Source organism: Panulirus ornatus, chromosome 37 (genome assembly GCF_036320965.1).
Source record: "Panulirus ornatus isolate Po-2019 chromosome 37, ASM3632096v1, whole genome shotgun sequence".
NCBI lineage: Eukaryota > Metazoa > Arthropoda > Malacostraca > Decapoda > Palinuridae > Panulirus > Panulirus ornatus.
The window spans coordinates 22,454,644-22,475,590 of NC_092260.1; the positions used below are offsets into that span (position 1 = coordinate 22,454,644).

The 20,947-nt window shown below is 40.4% G+C and overlaps 2 protein-coding genes across 7 annotated transcripts in view; one reads left to right on the plus strand and one right to left on the minus strand.

The window, feature by feature from the left end:
• Positions 1–13,963, plus strand: part of LOC139760590 (uncharacterized) — a 57,390-nt gene extending 43,427 nt beyond the window's left edge. For all 6 annotated transcript variants that reach the window (XM_071683967.1, XM_071683968.1, XM_071683969.1 and 3 more), the window contains exon 13: positions 11,994–13,963. In XM_071683967.1, the coding sequence (XP_071540068.1) occupies positions 11,994–13,875 (1,882 nt within the window). In that variant the 3' untranslated portion in view covers positions 13,876–13,963. The remainder of the gene's footprint in view (positions 1–11,993) is intronic.
• Positions 13,964–14,391: 428 nt separating this feature from the next.
• 128up (GTP-binding protein 128up) overlaps positions 14,392–20,947 on the minus strand; it is a 31,283-nt gene continuing 24,727 nt past the window's right edge. The window contains exons 6-9 of the mRNA XM_071683970.1: positions 18,955–19,087; positions 16,820–16,949; positions 15,561–15,683; positions 14,392–15,313 (exon numbers count right to left, since the gene is read on the minus strand). Coding sequence (XP_071540071.1) covers positions 15,211–15,313; positions 15,561–15,683; positions 16,820–16,949; positions 18,955–19,087 — 489 coding nt within the window. The 3' untranslated portion in view covers positions 14,392–15,210. The remainder of the gene's footprint in view (positions 15,314–15,560; positions 15,684–16,819; positions 16,950–18,954; positions 19,088–20,947) is intronic.

A 20,947-nucleotide genomic window follows, 5' to 3' on the forward strand; every position in this document is an offset into this window, starting at 1 on the left:
AGTGCCATTGTACAAAGGCAAAGGGGATAAGAGTGAGTGCTCAAATTACAGAGGTATAAGTTTGTTGAGTATTCCTGGTAAATTATATGGGAGGGTATTGATTGAGAGGGTGAAGGCATGTACAGAGCATCAGATTGGGGAAGAGCAGTGTGGTTTCAGAAGTGGTAGAGGATGTGTGGATCAGGTGTTTGCTTTGAAGAATGTATGTGAGAAATACTTAGGAAAGCAAATGGATTTGTATGTAGCATTTATGGATCTGGAGAAGGCATATGATAGAGTTGATAGAGATGCTCTGTGGAAGGTATTAAGAATATATGGTGTGGGAGGCAAGTTGTTAGAAGCAGTGAAAAGTTTTTATCGAGGATGTAAGGCATGTGTACGTGTAGGAAGAGAGGAAAGTGATTGGTTCTCAGTGAATGTAGGTTTGCGGCAGGGGTGTGTGATGTCTCCATGGTTGTTTAATTTGTTTATGGATGGGGTTGTTAGGGAGGTAAATGCAAGAGTTTTGGAAAGAGGGGCAAGTATGAAGTCTGTTGGGGATGAGAGAGCTTGGGAAGTGAGTCAGTTGTTGTTCGCTGATGATACAGCGCTGGTGGCTGATTCATGTGTGAAACTGCAGAAGCTGGTGACTGAGTTTGGTAAAGTGTGTGAAAGAAGAAAGTTAAGAGTAAATGTGAATAAGAGCAAGGTTATTAGGTACAGTAGGGTTGAGGGTCAAGTCAATTGGGAGGTGAGTTTGAATGGAGAAAAACTGGAGGAAGTGAAATGTTTTAGATATCTGGGAGTGGATCTGGCAGCGGATGGAACCATGGAAGCGGAAGTGGATCATAGGGTGGGGGAGGGGGCGAAAATTCTGGTAGCCTTGAAGAATGTGTGGAAGTCGAGAACATTATCTCGGAAAGCAAAAATGGGTATGTTTGAAGGAATAGTGGTTCCAACAATGTTGTATGGTTGCGAGACGTGGGCTATGGATAGAGTTGTGCGCAGGAGGATGGATGTGCTGGAAATGAGATGTTTGAGGACAATATGTGGTGTGAGGTGGTTTGATCGAGTAAGTAACGTAAGGGTAAGAGAGATGTGTGGAAATAAAAAGAGCGTGGTTGAGAGAGCAGAAGAGGGTGTTTTGAAATGGTTCGGGCACATGGAGAGAATGAGTGAGGAAAGATTGACCAAGAGAATATATGTGTCGGAGGTGGAGGGAACGAGGAGAAGAGGGAGACCAAATTGGAGGTGGAAAGATGGAGTGAAAAAGATTTTGTGTGATCGGGGCCTGAACATGCAGGAGGGTGAAAGGAGGGCAAGGAATAGAGTGAATTGGAGCGATGTGGTATACCGGGGTTGACGTGCTGTCAGTGGATTGAATCAAGGCATGTGAGGCGTCTGGGGTAAACCATGGAAAGCTGTGTAGGTATGTATATTTGCGTGTGTGGACGTATGTATATACATGTGTATGGGGGTGGGTTGGGCCATTTCTTTCGTCTGTTTCCTTGCACTACCTCGCAAACGCGGGAGACAGCGACAAAGCAAAAAAAAAAAAAAAAAATATATATATATATATATATATATATATATATATATATATATATATATATATATATATATATATATATTTCTTTCTTTTTTCGTACTATTCGCCATTTCCCGCGATAGCGAGGTAGCGTTAAGAACAGAGGACTGGGCCTTTGAGGGAATATCCTCACCTGGCCCCCTTCTCTGTTCCTACTTTTGGAAAATTGAAAAAAACAAGAGGGGAGGATTTCCAGCCACCCGCTCCCTCCACTTTTAGTCGCCTTCTACGACACGCAGGGAATACGTGGGAAGTATTCTTTCTCCCTTATCCCCAGGGATAATATATATATATATATATATATATATATATATATATATATATATATATATATTTTTTTTTTTTTTTTTTTTTTTTTTTTTTTCATACTATTCGCCATTTCCCGCATTAGCGAGGTAGCACTAAGAACAGAGGACTGGGCCTTTGAGGGAATATCCTCACCTGGCCCGCTTCTCTGTTCCTTCTTTTGGAAAAAAATAAATAAAAAAAAAAACGAGAGGGGAGGATTTCCAGCCCCCCGCTCCCTTCCCTTTTAGTCGCCTTCTACGACACGCAGGGAATACGTGGGAAGTATTCTTTCTCCCCTATCCCCAGGGATAGGGATATATTATATATATATTTTTTTTTTGCTTTGTCGCTGTGTCCCGCGTTTGCGAGGTAGTGCAAGGAAAGAGACGAAAGAAATGGCCTAACCCACCCCCATACACATGTATATACATACGTCCACACACACACACACACACACATAGGAGGGTGTAAGGAGGGCAAGGAATAGAGTGAATTGGAGCGATGTGGTATACCGGGGTTGACGTGCTGTCAGTGGATTGAATCAAGGCATGTGAAGCGTCTGGGGTAAACCATGGAAAGCTGTGTAGGTATGTATATTTGCGTGTGTGGACGTATGTATGTACATGTGTATGGGGGTGGGTTGGGCCATTTCTTTCGTCTGTTTCCTTGCGCTACCTCGCAAACGCGGGAGACAGCAAAAAAAATATATATATATATATATATATATATATATATATATATATATATATATATATATATATAAAGGAGACTATGAATTATGTACATGTGTATATATGTATATGTCTGCGTGTGTGGACGTGCATGTATATACATGTGTATGTGGGTGGGTTGGGCCATTCTTGTGTCTGTTTCCTTGCGCTACCTTGCTAACGCGGGAGACAGTGACAAGAGAAAGGTGCAAGAGGTGAAAAAGAGGGCAAATGAGAGTTGGGGTGAGAGAGTATCATTAAATTTTAGGGAGAATAAAAAGATGTTTCGGAAGGAGGTAAATAAATTGCATAAGACAAGGGAGCAAATGGGAACTTCAGTGAAGAGGGCTAAGAGGGAGGTGATAACAAGTAGTGGTGATGTGAGAAGGAGATGGAGTGAGTGTTTTGAAGGTTTGTTGAATGTGTTTGATGATAAAGTGGCAGATATAGGGTGTTTTGGTCGAGGTGGTGTGCAAAGCGAGAGGGCTAGGGAAAATGATTTGGTAAACAGAGAAGAGGTAGTAAAAGCTTTGTGGAAGATGAAAGCCGGCAAGGCAGCAGGTTTGGATGGTATTGTAGTGGAATTTATTAAAAAAGGGGGTGACTGTATTGTTGACTGGTTGGTACGGTTATTTAATGTATGTATGATTCATGATGAGGTGCCTGAGGATTGACGGAATGCTTGCATAGTGTCATTGTACAAAGGCAAAGGGGATAAAAGTGAGTGCTCAAATTACAGAGGTATAAGTTTGTTGAGTATTCCTGGTAAATTATATGGGAGGGTATTGATTGAGAGGATGAAGGCATGTACAGAGCATCAGATTGGGGAAGAGCAGTTTGGTTTCATAAGTGGTAGAGGATGTGTGGATCAGGTGTTTGCTTTGAAGAATGTATGTGAAAAATACTTAGAAAAGCAAATGGATTTGTATGTAGCATTTATGGATCTGGAGAAGGCATATGATAGAGTTGATAGAGAAGCTCTGTGGAAGGTATTAAGAGTATGGTGTGGAAGACAAGTTGTTAGAAGCATTGAAAAGTTTTTATCGAGGATGTAAGGCATGTGTATGTGTTGGAAGAGAGGAAAGTGATTGGTTCTCAGTGAATGTAGGTTTGCGGCAGGGGTGTGTGATGTCTCCATGGTTGTTTAATTTGTATATGGATGGGGTTGTTAGGGAGGTGAATGCAAGAGTTTTGGAAAGAGGGGCAAGTATGCAGTCTGTTGTGGATGAGAGAGCTTGGGTAGTGAGTCAGTTGTTGTTCGTTGATGATACAGCACTGTTGGCTGATTCATGTAAGAAACTGCATAAGCTGATGACTGAGTTTGGTAAAGTGTGTGAAAGAAGAAAGTTGTGAGTAAATGTGAATAAGAGCAAGGTTATTAGGTACAGTAGGGTTGAGGGTCAAGTCAATTGGGAGGTAAGTTTGAATGGAGAAAAGCTGGAGGAAGTGAAGTGTTTTAGATATCTAGGAGTGCATTTGGCAGCGGATGGAACCATGGAAGCGGAAGTGAATCATAGGGTGGGGGAGGGGGCGAAAATTCTGGGAGCCTTGAAGAATGTGTGGAAGTCGAGAACATTATCTCGGAAAGCAAAAATGGGTATGTTTGAAGGAATAGTGGTTCCAACAATGTTGTATGGTTACGAGGCGTGGGCTATGGATAGAGTTGTGTGCAGGAGGGTGGATATGCTGGAAATGAGGTGTTTGAGGACAATATGTGGTGTGAGGTGGTTTGATCGAGTAAGTAATGTAAGGGTAAGAGAGATTTTTTTTTTTTTTTTTTTTGCTTTGTCGCTGTCTTCCGCGTTTGCGAGGTAGCGCAAGGAAACAGATGAAAGAAATGGCCCAACCCACCCCCATACACATGTATATACATACGTCCACACACGCAAATATAAATACCTACACAGCTTTCCATGGTTTACCCCAGACGCTTCACATGCCCTGATTCAATCCACTGACAGCACGTTAACCCCGGTATACCACATCGCTCCAACTCACTCTATTCCTTGCCCTCCTTTCACCCTCCTGCATGTTCAGGCCCCGATCACACAAAATCTTTTTCACTCCATCTTTCCACCTCCAATTTGGTCTCCCTCTTCTCCTCGTTCCCTCCACCTCCGACACATATATCCTCTTGGTCAATCTTTCCTCACTCATTCTCTCCATGTGACCAAACCATTTCAAAACACCCTCCTCTGCTCTCTCAACCACGCTCTTTTTATTTCCACACATCTCTCTTACCCTTACGTTACTTACTCGATCAAACCACCTCACACCACACATTGTCCTCAAACATCTCATTTCCAGCACATCCATCCTCCTGCGCACAACTCTATCCATAGTCCACGCCTTGCAACCATACAACATTGTTGGAACCACTATTCCTTCAAACATACCCATTTTTGCTCTCCGAGATAATGTTCTCGACTTCCACACATTCTTCAAGGCTCCCAGAATTTTCGCCCCTTCCCCCACCCTGTGATCCACTTCCGCTTTCCATGGTTCCATCCGCTGCCAGATCCACTCCCAGATATCTAAAACACTTCACTTCCTCCAGTTTTTCTCCATTCAAACTCACCTCCCAGTTGACTTGACCCTCAACCCTACTGTACCTAATAACCTTGCTCTTATTCACATTTACTCTTAACTTTCTTCTTTCACACACTTTACCAAACTCAGTCACCAGCTTCTGTAGTTTCTCACATGAATCAGCCACCAGCGCTGTATCATCAGCGAACAACAACTGACTCACTTCCCAAGCTCTCTCATCTCCAACAGACTTCATACTTGCCCCTCTTTCCAAAACTCTTGCATTCATCTCCCTAACAACCCCATCCATAAACAAATTAAACAACCATGAAGACATCACACACCCCTGCCGCAAACCTACATTCACTGAGAACCAATCACTTTCCTCTCTTCCTACACGTACACATGCCTTACATCCTCGATAAAAACTTTTCACTGCTTCTAACAACTTGCCTCCCACACCATATATTCTTAATACCTTCCACAGAGCATCTCTATCAACTCTATCATATGCCTTCTCCAGATCCATAAATGCTACATACAAATCCATTTGCTTTTCTAAGTATTTCTCACATACATTCTTCAAAGCAAACACCTGATCCACACATCCTCTACCACTTCTGAAACCACACTGCTCTTCCCCAATCTGATTCTCTGTACATGCCTTCACCCTCTCAATCAAGACCCTCCCATATAATTTGCCAGGAATACTCAACAAACTTATACCTCTGTAATTTGAGCACTCACTCTTATCCCCTTTGCCTTTGTACAATGGCACTATGCACGCATTCCGCCAATCCTCAGGCACCTCACCATGAGTCATACATACATTAAATAACCTTACCAACCAGTCAACAATACAGTCACCCCCTTTTTTTAATAAATTCCACTGCAATATTATCCAAACCTGCTGCCTTGCCAGCTTTCATCTTCCGCAAAGCTTTTACTACCTCTTCTCTGTTTACCAAATCATTTTCCCTAACCCTCGCACTTTGCACACCACCTCGACCAAAACACCCTATATCTGCCACTCTATCATCAAACATTCAACAAACCTTCGAAATACTCACTCCATCTCCTCACATCACCACTACTTGTTATCACCTCCCCATTTGCGCCCTTCACTGAAGTTCCCATTTGCTCCCTTGTCTTACGCACTTTGTTTACCTCCTTCCAGAACATCTTTTTATTCTCCCTAAAATTTAATGATACTCTCTCACCCCAACTCTCATTTGCCCTTTTTTTCACCTCTTGCACCTTTCTCTTGACCTCCTGTCTCTTTCTTTTATACGTCTCCCACTCAATTGCATTTTTTCCCTGCAAAAATCGTCCAAAAGCCTCTCTCTTCTCTTTCACTAATACTCTTACTTCTTCATCCCACCACTCACTACCCTTTCTAATCAACCCACCTCCCACTGTTCTCATACCACAAGCATCTTTTGCGCAATCCATCACTGATTCCCTAAATACATCCCATTCCTCCCCCACTCCCCTTACTTCCATTGTTCTCACCTTTTTCCATTCTGTACTCAGTCTCTCCTGGTACTTCCTCACACAAGTCTCCTTCCCAAGCTCACTTACTCTCACCACCCTCTTCACCCCAACATTCACTCTTCTTTTCTGAAAAGCCATACAAATCTTCACCTTAGCCTCCACAAGATAATGATCAGACATCCCTCCAGTTGCACCTCTCAGCACATTGACATCCAAAAGTCTCTCTTTCGCACGCCTGTCAATTAACACGTAATCCAATAACGCTCTCTGGCCATCTCTCCTACTTACATAAGTATACTTATGTATATCTCGCTTTTTAAACCAGGTATTCCCAATCATCAGTCCTTTTTCAGCACATAAATCTACAAGCTCTTCACCATTTCCATTTACAACACTGAACACCCCATGTATACCAATTATTCCCTCAACTGCCACATTACTCACCTTTGCATTCAAATCACCCAACACTATAACCCGGTCTCGTTCATCAAAACCACTAACACACTCATTCAGCTGCTCCCAAAACACTTGCCTCTCATGATCTTTCTTCTCATGCCCAGGTGCATATGCACCAATAATCACCCATCTCTCTCCATCAACTTTCAGTTTTACCCATATTAATCGAGAATTTACTTTCTTACATTCTATCACATAGTTCCACAGCTCATGTTTCAGGAGTACTGCTACTCCTTCCCTTGCTCTTGTCCTCTCACTAACCCCTGACTTTACTCCCAAGACATTCCCAAACCACTCTTCCCCTTTACCCTTGAGCTTCGTTTCACTCAGAGCCAAAACATCCAGGTTCCTTTCCTCAAACATACTACCTATCTCTCCTTTTTTCACATCTTGGTTACATCCACACACATTTAGGCACCCCAATCTGAGCCTTCAAGGAGGATGAGCACTCCCCGCGGGACTCCTTCTTCTGTTTCCCATTTTAGAAAGTTAAAAAAAAATACAAGGAGGGGAGGATTTCTGGCCCCCCGCTCCCGTCCCCTCTAGTCGCTTTCTACGACACGCGAGGAAAGCGTGGGAAGTATTCTTTCACCCCTATCCCCAGGGATAATAAGAGAGATGTGTGGTAATAAAAAGAGTGTGGTTGAGAGAGCAGAAGAGGGTGTTTTGAACTGGTTTGATCACATGGAGAGAATGAGTGAGGAAAGATTGACGAAGAGGATATATGTGTCAAAGGTGGAGGGAATGAGGAGAAGTGGGAGACCAAATTGGAGGTGGATAGATGGAGTGAAAAACATTTTGAGTGATCAGGGCCTGAACATGCAGGAGGGTGAAAGGCGTGCAAGGAATAGAGTGAATTGGAACGATGTGGTATACCAGGGACGACATGCTGTCAATGGATTGAATAAGGGCATGTGAAGCGTCTGGGGTAAACCATGAAAAGTTCTGAGGGGCCTGGTTGTGGAAAGGGAGCTGTGCATTCGGTTTATTATTATATGACAGCTAGAGACTGAGTGTGAACGAATGTGGCCTTTGTTGCCTTTTCCTAGCCCTACCTTGCACACATGAGGGGGGAGGGGGTTGTTATTTCATGTGTGGCAAGGTGGCGATGGGAGTGAATAAAGGCAGACAGTATGAATTATGTACATGTGTATATATGTATATGTGTGTGTGTATATATATGTGTGTGTGTGTATATATATGTATATGTTGAGATGTATAGGTATGTATATTTGCGTGTGTGTACGTGTATGTATACACATATGTATGTGGGTGGGTTGGGCCATTCTTTCGTCTGTTTCCTTGTGCTACCTCGCTAATGCGGGAGACCGAAAAAAAAAAAAAAAAAAGATGTCCTGGAAGGAGGCAAATAAAGTGCGTAAGACAAGGGAGCAAATGGGAACTTCAGTGAAGGGCGCAAATGGGGAGGTGATAACAAGTAGTGGTGATGTGAGAAGGAGATGGAGTGAGTATTTCGAAGGTTTGTTGAATGTGTTTGATGATAGAGTGGCAGATATAGGGTGTTTTGGTCGAGGTGGTGTGCAAAGTGAGAGGGTTAGGGAAAATGATTTGGTAAACAGAGAAGAGGTAGTGAAAGCTTTGCGGAAGATGAAAGCCGGCAAGGCAGCAGGTTTGGATGGTATTGCAGTGGAATGTATTAAAAAAGGGGGTGACTGTATTGTTGACTGGTTGGTAAGGTTATTTAATGTATGTATGACTCATGGTGAGGTGCCTGAGGATTGGCAGAATGCGTGCATAGTGCCATTGTACAAAGGCAAAGGGGATAAGAGTGAGTGCTCAAATTACAGAGGTATAAGTTCGTTGAGTATTCCTGGTAAATTATATGGGAGGGTATTGATTGAGAGGGTGAAGGCATGTACAGAGCATCAGATTGGGGAAGAGCAGTGTGGTTTCAGAAGTGGTAGAGGATGTGTGGATCAGGTGTTTGCTTTGAAGAATGTATGTGAAAAATACTTAGAAAAGCAAATGGATTTGTATGTAGCATTTATGGATCTGGAGAAGGCATATGATAGAGTTGATAGAGATGCTCTGTGGAAGGTATTAAGAATATATGGTGTGGGAGGCAAGTTGTTAGAAGCAGTGAAAAGTTTTTATCGAGGATGTAAGGCATGTGTACGTGTAGGAAGAGAGGAAAGTGATTGGTTCTCAGTGAATGTAGGTTTGCGGCAGGGGTGTGTGATGTCTCCATGGTTGTTTAATTTGTTTATGGATGGGGTTGTTAGGGAGGTGAATGCAAGAGTTTTGGAAAGAGGGGCAAGTATGAAGTCTGTTGGGGATGAGAGAGCTTGGGAAGTGAGTCAGTTGTTGTTCGCTGATGATACAGCGCTGGTGGCTGATTCATGTGAGAAACTGCAGAAGCTGGTGACTGAGTTTGGTAAAGTGTGTGAAAGAAGAAAGTTGAGAGTAAATGTGAATAAGAGCAAGGTTATTAGGTACAGTAGGGTTGAGGATCAAGTCAATTGGGAGGTAAGTTTGAATGGAGAAAAACTGGAGGAAGTAAAGTGTTTTAGATATCTGGGAGTGGATCTGGCAGTGGATGGAACCATGGAAGCGGAAGTGAATCATAGGGTGGGGGAGGGGGCGAAAATCCTGGGGGCCTTGAAGAATGTGTGGAAGTCGAGAACATTATCTTGGAAAGCAAAAATGGGTATGTTTGAAGGAATAGTGGTTCCAACAATGTTGTATGGTTGCGAGGCGTGGGCTATGGATAGAGTTATGCGCAGGAGGGTGGATGTGCTGGAAATGAGATGTTTGAAGACAATGTGTGGTGTGAGGTGGTTTGATCGAGTAAGTAATGTAAGGGTAAGAGAGATGTGTGGAAGTAAAAAGAGCGTGGTTGAGAGAGCAGAAGAGGGTGTTTTGAAATGGTTTGGGCACATGGAGAGAATGAGTGAGGAAAGATTGACCAAGAGGATATATGTGTCAAAGGTGGAGGGAATGAGGAGAAGTGGGAGACCAAATTGGAGGTGGAAAGATGGAGTGAAAAAGATTTTGAGTGATCGGGGCCTGAACATGCAGGAGGGTGAAAGGTGGGCAAGGAATAGAGTGAATTGGATCGATGTGGTATACTGGGGTTGACGTGATGTCAGTGTATTGAATCAGGGCATGTGAAGCATCTGGGGTAAACCATGAAAAGTTGTGTGGGGCTTGGATGTGGAAAGGGAGCTGTGGTTTCGGGCATTATTGTATGACAGCTAGAGACTGAGTGTGAACGAATGGGGCCTTTGTTGTCTTTTCCTAGCGCTGCCTCGCACACATGGGGGGGGGGGGGGGATGGTATTCCATGTGTGGCGAGGTATCGATGGGAATGAATAAAGGCAGACTGTGTGAATTGTGTGCATGGGTATATATGTATGTGTCTGTGTGTGTATATATATGTGTACATTGAGATGTATAGGTATGTATATTTGCGTGTGTGGACGTGTATGTATACACATGTGTATGGGGGTGGGTTGGGCCATTTCTTTCGTCTGTTTCCTTGTGCTACCTCGCAAACGCGGGAGACCGACAAAGCAAAATAATAAAAAATACATATATATATATTTTTTTTTTCTTTCAAACTATTCGCCATTTCCCGCATTAGCGAGGTAGCGTTAAGAACAGAGGACTGGGCCTTTGAGGGAATACCCTCACCTGGCCCAATTCTCTGTTCCTTCTTTTGGAAAATTAAAAAAAACGAGAGGGGAGGATTTCCAGCCCCCCGCTCCCTCCCCTTTTAGTCGCCTCTTTTTTTTTTTTTTTTTTTCCCAAAAGAAGGAACAGAGAATTGGGCCAGGTGAGGGTATTCCCTCAAAGGTCCAGTCCTCTGTTCTTAACGCTACCTCGCCAATGCGGGAAATGGCGAATAGTTTGAAAGAAAAGAAAGATATATATATATATATATATATATCCCTGGGGATAGGGGAGAAAGAATACTTCCCACGTATTCCCTGCGTGTCGTAGAAGGCGACTAAAAGGGAAGGGAGCGGGGGGCTGGAAATCCTCCCCTCTCATTTTTTTATTTTAATTTTCCAAAAGAAGGAACAGAGAAGGGGGCCAGGTGAGGGTATTCCCTCAAAGGCCCAGTCCTCTGTTCTTAACGCTACCTCGCTATCGCGGGAAATGGCGAATAGTATGAAAAAATATATATATATATATATATATATATATATATCTTTCTTTTCTTTTAAACGAAATATATATATATATATTTTAACTTTCTAAAAGGGGAAACAGAAGAAGGAGTCATGCGGGGAGTGCTCATCCTCTTCGAAGGCTCAGATTGGGGTGTCTAAATGTGTGTGGATGTAACCAAGATGATAAAAAAAGGAGAGATAGTTGGTATGTTTGAGGAAAGGAAGCTGGATGTTTTAGCTCTGAGTGAAACAAAGCTCAAGGCTAAAGGGGAAGAGTGGTTTGGGAACATCTTAGGAGTAAAGGACCTCTTTTCTAAAGGCTCATGCAGCCCAAGGTTATGCTTCTGCCTGTAGCATGGATAGTGGGCTTTTTTGGAGTGAGAAGTTCTTGACTAGCCTGTATTTCCAATGATACAGCCTTGCCAAAGATATCTTTTTATTTGTGGTGTAACCTTTTGCTGCAGGAATCCACCAATAATTTCTTAATTCCTGCCACAGTTCCTTCTCTTTTTATGAGGCTTCTGCAGTGCTAAGGAAGCCAGTCACACCACTGGCCGGGGACCATAGGTCATAAAATGTGAAGGTGTTTTGTGTGTGGGAGTATAGGCATTGACGTTGAGATTTCAGTATTTGATAACTGTATCTCCTGAAGATAATTGCTCAAACATCTATATACATTTGGACTGCAGTGCTCATGAAAGAAATTTTTATAAATAATTACTTTCACTGTATTTGAAGCTCCAAGAAAAAATTCATGTAAAATGGTTAATTGTTTCATATGGTAAAATAATTGTAATATGAATTTACTTGCAGTAATCCTGAAGAACTACATATAAGAGAAGAAGAGAAGAAGAGAGAGAAAAATTTGAAAAAGAAATTAAGAAGACAAGATAATGCAAAACGCAGTGGAAGTACTTCCACAGTTGAAGATACTAATGCATTATGTGCTAAAAGTAAACTGGAGGTCTCAAACAAAGAGCCACCTTATATGAATAAGGAACCTCTTATTAACAAGTTGAGAGATGAAAGAGAAGATAGTCTTCATAATGGAGAAAACAAAAAATCTAGCGAATTAAATGTGTTAGCCAATGAAACAAGTGATAGCAATAACATAAAGCTATCTGAAGATGAATCTGAAGAATGGCTGAAGAAGGAAAGGGATCCAGGGTATGAAACAACAAATGGTAGTAATAAAATAAAGCTATCCCAAGATAATGGAGAAAACAAAAAATCTAGCAAATTAAATGTGTTAGCCAATGAAACAAGTGATAGCAATAACATAAAGCTATCTGAAGATGAATCTGAAGAATGGCTGAAGAAGGAAAGGGATCCAGGATATGAAACAACAAATGGTAGTAATAAAATAAAGCTATCCCAAGATGAATCTGAAGAAGGGCCTAAGAAAAATGAGAAACATCCAGGATATGATAATCTTGATATTGTTGAGAACAGGATGATTGAAACTCTTGACAGCAATGTAGAACATAGTATATTGCCAAAGAAAAGGAAGGCTAAGGCTGTTGGACAGGATAAACTTGACTCTATCAAAGATAGGAATTCAACAGGGAGCAATGAAGGTGATTGCTCTCTATCTAAGAAAAGGAAAGTAAATCTTAAAAAGAAAGTGACCAAGAACAAGAAAGAAGAAAAAATCTCTATCAAAGATAGGAATTCAACAGGGAGCAATGAAGGTGATTGCTCTCTATCTAAGAAAAGGAAAGTAAATCTTAAAAAGAAAAAGAAAGTGAACAAGAAAGAAGAAAAAATCCCTCCTAAAAGGTTGAATATGAAAAAGCCTAATAAAATAAAGCTATCCCAAGGTGAATCTAAAGAAGGGCCTAAGAAAAATGAGAAACATCCAGGATATGATAATCTTGATATTGTTGAGAACAGGATGATTGAAACTCTTGACAGCAATGTAGAACATAGTATATTGCCAAAGAAAAGGAAGGCTAAGGCTGTTGGACAGGATAAACTTGACTCTATCAAAGATAGGAATTCAACAGGGAGCAATGAAGGTGATTGCTCTCTATCTAAGAAAAGGAAAGTAAATCTTAAAAAGAAAGTGAACAAGAACAAGAAAGAAGAAAAAATCTCTATCAAAGATAGGAATTCAACAGGGAGCAATGAAGGTGATTGCTCTCTATCTAAGAAAAGGAAAGTAAATCTTAAAAAGAAAGTGAACAAGAACAAGAAAGAAGAAAAAATCCCTCCTAAAAGGTTGAATATGAAAAAGCCTAATAAAATAAAGCTATCCCAAGATGAATCTAAAGAAGGGCCTAAGAAAAAGGAGAAACATCCAGGATATGATAATCTTGATATTGTTGAGAACAGGATGATTGAAACTCTTGACAGCAATGTAGAACATAGTATATTGCCAAAGAAAAGGAAGGCTAAGGCTGTTGGACAGGATAAACTTGACTCTATCAAAGATAGGAATTCAACAGGGAGCAATGAAGGTGATTGCTCTCTATCTAAGAAAAGGAAAGTAAATCTTAAAAAGAAAAAGAAAGTGAACAAGAAAAAGAACAAGAAAGAAGAAAAAATCCCTCCTAAAAGGTTGAATATGAAAAAGCCAGCAAATCATTTGGATATTCCATTCTTCAAAGGCATAAGTAATGCACGTCTGGTTGCTTATGGGGAACATCCAATGAATTTAAAAAGAAAACTTAAATATGGAAAGCAAAAGTTGTAAAGAGGGATGTAGTCTTCAAAGCTTCATGATGATGAACTAAATTGTCTTGACTCCTTTTAAAGATTTTTTTTTTTTTTTTTTCAAAAATTATAGACAAATGGTGTAAGTTATCCATTAAACCTAATACTTCTACACCCAATTGGAACAGTAATAAGAAAGTTGATTTTTGAAAAGATATGTATGGTCACTACTAAGAGCAAATGCTACCCAATTTTTTTTTTGATACATATGGAAGAAACAAAGAAATTTTAATCCCTCAAGATACCCTTAAATTTTTTGTGTAAATAAGCTTGGAGCAGTAATTGTGAATTATGTAGTGGATGAATAAAAATTTTTATCTAATAACTACAAAGTTACAGTAGCAAGTTTATGAACATTTTAATAGATTATAGAGTTTTAAGTAACAATATCCTATTACCATATTCCACCCTGTAATGTGAAAAACCTTTAGATGGTATTTTTCATGTTCTAGGTACATTGATATTAAAAATGTACGGTCTGAGTAACTGTTCTGAAGACAAATAAAATCAATATATTTCAAGCTATTTCAGATATACAGGGTTAAATAACACAAAATTCTCTAAAATAAAAAAAAAAAAAAAAAAATTTACATGCCATTTACCACCTTAAAATAACACTGACATGGACAATGTCCTCATTCATTCATGTATAATGTAGGGAAACCAATCTCCCTCTCTACAACCAGGCCCCCACAGACCTTTCCCCCAACTGTTGCACCTGCCCTGGTGCAGCCAAATGACTGTACAAAACCTACATAGATCCAATTCATTCTATCCCTTGTACCCTCCTTCACTTTCAGGACCTAAGCCTTGAAAGCACTTTTTACTTGGTTTTTCTTGGTTTTACTTACTTTTTTACTTGGTTGTTCTTTCACTTCTGACAGGTATACCCCTCTTAGTCATCCTTTCCTCAAGTCCAAACCATTTCAGCACACCCTCTTTCACATGTAATCCTCTTTCTACCACACCCAAGCCATTTCTTATCTATTCAATCCTGCTCACACCTCATCATAGTCCTCAAACATTTCTAACACAATAACCCACTTGTATTTTGTTTGCCTAAACAGCAGCAGTGGCAAGCACAAGGAATCATGCTAGACATAAGATGGTAGTATAACATACTGAAACTGAACATACAAAGCAACATGATGAACTTATTTAAAATAAATTAGTATTTTGGAATATGATTTTCACTGTCACTGATAACAACAGAACTAGACCCTCTGAAGTACGACTTTGAGCATATAATTTATATTTTTTTTTTCTGGTGTGTTTATATACTAAAGAATCAAAATTGCACTTATGGCTATACATTTTAAACCTTCTTACAAATCTGGACAACATCTTCATCATTTAAAACATGTTCCTTCCCAACCTTTTGAGGCTGATGTTTTACTGAGCTCCCCCACACCAGGGCACTGTATGAAGAGAATATAAAGTTATTAGTGTTAAAATTCAACTCAAAATATCACATATAAGAATTCAAAATTCTCATTTGCTTTAAAGTAACTATGAAACTGCAAAAAAAGAAAAAAAAAAAAATCTGGGCAATTCACTAACATTTGGGTGACGAAGTACTAACGTATAAGCAGGGAAAATTAGAGATCATACATACATAATGTTGTAAAGTAACTATAATGTATACACATCTTTGCCATCACTTACTATTTGAACTCCCTTATAATACTGCGATGGATTTTATTGCAAAAATCTTCAACGGTTCTTCTATCTGCTCGCAATACAACTGGTGCACTGTAATCTGGCAGCTGACCTTTAGGCTTTGTGTAGCTGTAAAATATTAAATGGTAAATAAGCACATAAACTGTCTAATTTACAGATATACATCGCTATAAATGATAAAATGATTAACTAGTATATCCATATCCAAAGAACTTGCACATGGATGAAATTCGTTCAAGATTTTTTTCATACTTGTTAGCTCTTACCCACGTAAGCCAGGAACAGAAGAAAAAAGGCCTCGTTCGCTCACATCCATTCTACAGCCGACATTTGTTAGGTACCAAAACCACAGCCCCAGAGGCCTTTTTGCGATTTCCCCTGGCTGATTCATGTGACCTTATTCAGTCCACTTATAGCAAGTCCTGTGTATACCATATGGGCCTAATTCACTAAATCCTTTTTCACTCCATCCTTCCATCTTCAATTCTGTTTCCCCCTTGTCCTTTTCTGCGCATTTCTGATACACCCTATATCCTCTTCTTCAACCTCTCCACATTCATTCTCTCCTTGTCCCAACCATTTCAAGTACTCTCTTCAGCTCTCTCAACCACACACCTCTCTCTTACCCTTTTCTTTACTGTACAAACCACATTAACACACATATTGACCTTAAACATTTAGTTTCCAACACATCCATCCTCCTCTGCACTTCATCTAAAAACTCATGCCTCACATCCATACAACACTGCACCACTACATTTTTGCCCTCCCAGATAAAGACCTCTCTTTTCACACATTCTTAAAGCTCACAAAACATTTGTGCCCCCACCCTTGAACCACTTCCATGGTTCCATTTGCTGCCATGTCCACTCCCATATTTTGACTGAAACTCGCATTCCCAACCAGCATTTTCCTCTGCACTGCTAAACCTAATAACCCTGGTTTTATTCATATTTACTATCAACTTCCTCTTTCACACACTCAAGACACACCAACTTATGCAGTTTCTCACACGAATCTGTCATTACTGCTATGTCATCAAACAACTGACTCACTTCCCAGGTCCCCTCACCACCTATAGACAGCAATACTCTCCCCTTCTCCAAGAATCTGGCATTTAACTCCCTCATGACCCCATTCATAAACAAATTAGACAGCCATGGTGACATCACACATCCCTGCTGTAACCCCATCCTTAAGGTATCAGGCCAAAAATGAGCTAGTGCTTTTATTTCTTTGCTTACATTCTGCAGAGGTTGAGGTACTCCCACATTTTCTCTAGCAAGTCATCGAAGTTCCACTTGTGGTGAGCAGATATGGGTACACAATGTGGGATCTTGTAAATAATGTCCAATTCTTCAATACTGATCTGATCTGAAATTCAAAGGTATGTGAACATTTGCCATATCATGTATACAACACCAGAGTAATTATTCTCTGTAGTACCTAGCTATCTGCATCCTCCTCTCCTCACCTTCACTCTCTGTGGCTTATGCATTAATTACTCCATAAACTCTCTGTAGATTTCTTAAATATCTTGCCTCTTTATACATGCAGTCCCATCTGCTTAAACCTGCTTTTGAAAAGATGTACATTCATAAGATTAACTGGCATGAGAGGAATAAAAGATCACTTTAAGAGGCTGCTGCAATATGATATTCCTAGGGGAAAAAAAAGGATAATTCAGATACTGTATGCAGTTTTGTTTGAGGTGAAACAGAGGTAGTGGGATTTTCTTGAGGGAAAACTTGAAGGAAAGGATAAGCATTCAACATTATTGGCAAAATTAGGGTACTGTGGTATGGAGAAATCTGGCAAATGAACCACAAGCCTATCTATCTACATCAGTGATGCCTGTTCTCTTTGTGAACTCCCTCAAGGGGGTGGCCAAAGCAGGTCTCCATAACTGTTGAAATCCAGTGCAGCTTCTTAGCTTTTAATCGCTGGCAGAGGGCAACTCTAGGACAGTGTTTTCAGAGCTACTACCTAATATTCCAACCAACTATTAATATTTCTGCCTAATGTTACAACCTACTACTACTATTACTACGTAACACTCCCAACTAATGCTCCTACTTATTATGACCTAATGTTTCTATCTAAAGCTCCTGTCTAACATTCCTACCTACTACCTATCTACTGCTCCTACCATTTTGACAAAAGGCAGGGCCAGTGCAAAGCTCTCTGCAGGAAAATCTAGATTTGTAAAGACTGAGGTGGGTGAGTTAATTGTTGTCAAAGAGACTGAATGTTTGTGCACAGAATACCAGCAGTCCATGTGTGCATGAGGCAGAAAGGAAAGATAGCTACCTAAAGTTAAAGGAGTAAAACTTAACCACTAAACTGCTGGCTCACTACGGAGCCATCACTAACCCTCCCAAGCCCAGATGGGTAGTACTGGTAATATACCTTTATGGTTGGTGGCTGCCAACCAACTACAACCACAAGAAGGCAGATAATCCATTTTTGTGTCTCATGGTTCATCACACGTATGGATAAGCAATGCATAATACCATAAAAGTAAAAAATATAAAAAAATGTCTAAGAATATTTCTTGTAGTACCCTACAATCTCTATTATGATTACATATTCTTTTCTTTCTTTCAAACATATTCACCATTTCCTGCATTAGCGAGATAGTGTCAAGAACAGACGACTAAGCCTTTGAGGAAAAAATCCTCACTTAGCTCCTTTCTCTGTTCCTTCATTTGCAAAAGTAAAAGAGTAGGCATGGATTTCCAGTCCCCAACTTCTGCCCCTTTTAGTCGCCTTCAATGAAACACAGGGAATACATGGGCAGTATTCTTTCTCCCCTATCCCCAGGGTACACATTCTATACTTATAATAAATCTGATGACTGTACTGGAAGTGTGAAATTGAATTATTTTTCATTCATCATGCTAGGGATATGACTTACACAAACAAAAATATGCAAAAACAGATTATATATGACCACAAATATCTCTTACTGTAAAGGAAAGATGTGACATGTGAGGAACAAGCAAGAAATAAGATTTATGAAAGGAAGTCAAGGAGATGAGGTGGTGAAATCAAAAGCTGGATGCTCCAATGTACAGAACTATGCTCCATTCATGACTCTAACTGAATAGAGGGTCAGGCCTTTTATTTGGAATAATTATGAACTGTTGCAAGTAAACTAATTGAGAATTTCCTGAACATGTGTATGTATCAATTAAAATTCTTTTTTGTACTAGGGGTATTCAGACTTTACAAAGTGATTTTTAAATTGCATTTCTAAGAAGAGAAAGGCCTTCAAGATTAAAATAGCATCGATATAAACTTACTCTTTCACACACCAATGGCATTCACACTCTTAACATTTTCATGGAAAAAGTGATGAGCAATAATGCTGACCTACCAATCTTATTAAGGAGGTAGATGCATGGAATATAGACACGGTTGCCCTCTATCACATCAATCAAATCGTCTGCTGTTGCATCATACTTCAGGACAATGTCAGCATTATGGATTCGATATTCAGCTAGAATTGTCTGTGGGTGTAATACACTAATGTTATACTGTGAAAAGAAGCATTCACACAACAATTCATGAAAAGTAAGAATTAGTTACAAATGAGTAAAATAGGACTGAGTCCACAGGAAATAATGCCAAGTACCTACACAAAAGAGGGTCAGGCCTTTTATTTGGAATAATTATGAACTGTTGCAAGTAAACAGATTATATATGACCACAAATATCTCTTACTGTAAAGGCAAGTGTTTTGGGAGCAGCTAAATGAGTGTGTTAGCGGTTTTGATGCACGAGACCGGGTTATAGTGATGGGTGATTTGAATGCAAAGGTGAGTAATGTGGCAGTTGAGGGAATAATTGGTATGCATGGGGTGTTCAGTGTTGTAAATGGAAATGGTGAAGAGCTTGTAGATTTATGTGCTGAAAAAGGACTGATGATTGGGAATACCTGGTTTAAGAAGCGAGATATACATAAGTATACTTATGTAAGTAGGAGAGATGGCCAGAGAGCGTCATTGGATTACGTGTTAATTGACAGGCGTGCGAAAGAGAGACTTTTGGATGTTAATGTGCTGAGAGGTGCAACTGGAGGGATGTCTGATCATTATCTTGTGGAGGCTAAGGTGAAGATTAGTATGGGTTTTCAGAAAAGAGGAGTGAATGTTGGGGTGAAGAAGGTGGTGAGAGTAAGTGAGCTTGGGAAGGAGACCTGTGTGGGGAAGTACCAGGAGAGACTGTGTACAGAATGGAAAAAGGTGAGAACAATGGAAGTAAGGGGAGTGGGGGAGGAATGGGATGTATTTAGGGAATCAGTGATGGATTGCGCAAAAGATGCTTGTGGCATGAGAAGAGTGGGAGGTGGGCTGTTTAGAAAGGGTAGTGAGTGGTGGGATGAAGAAGTAAGAGTATTAGTGAAAGAGAAGAGAGAGGCATTTGGACGATTTTTGCAGGGAAAAAATGCAATTGAGTGGGAGAAGTATAAAAGAAAGAGACAGGAGGTCAAGAGAAAGGTGCAAGAGGTGAAAAAAAGGGCAAATGAGAGTTGGGGTGAGAGACTATCAGTAAATTTTAGGGAAAATAAAAAGATGTTCTGGAAGGAGGTAAATAGGGTGCGTAAGACAAGGGAGCAAATGGGAACTTCAGTGAAGGGCGTAAATGGGGAGGTGATAACAAGTAGCGGTGATGTGAGAAGGAGATGGAATGAGTATTTTGAAGGTTTGTTGAATGTGTCTGATGACAGAGTGGCAGATATAGGGTGTTTTGGTCGAGGTGGTGTGCAAAGTGAGAGGGTTAGGGAAAATGATTTGGTAAACAGAGAAGAGGTAGTAAAAGCTTTGCGGAAGATGAAAGCCGGCAAGGCAGCAGGTTTGGATGGTATTGCAGTGGAATTTATTAAGAAAGGGGGTGACTGTATTGTTGACTGGTTGGTAAGGTTATTTAATGTATGTATGACTCATGGTGAGGTGCCTGAGGATTGGCGGAATGCGTGCATAGTGCCATTGTACAAAGGCAAAGGGGATAAGAGTGAGTGCTCAAATTACAGAGGTATAAGTTTGTTGAGTATTCCTGGTAAATTATATGGGAGGGTATTGATTGAGAGGGTGAAGGCATGTACAGAGCATCAGATTGGGGAAGAGCAGTGCGGTTTCAGAAGTGGTAGAGGATGTGTGGATCAGGTGTTTGCTTTGAAGAATGTATGTGAGAAATACTTAGAAAAGCAAATGGATTTGTATGTAGCATTTATGGATCTGGAGAAGGCATATGATAGAGTTGATAGAGATGCTCTGTGGAAGGTATTAAGAATATATGGTGTGGGAGGCAAGTTGTTAGAAGCAGTGAAAAGTTTTTATCGAGGATGTAAGGCATGTGTACGTGTAGGA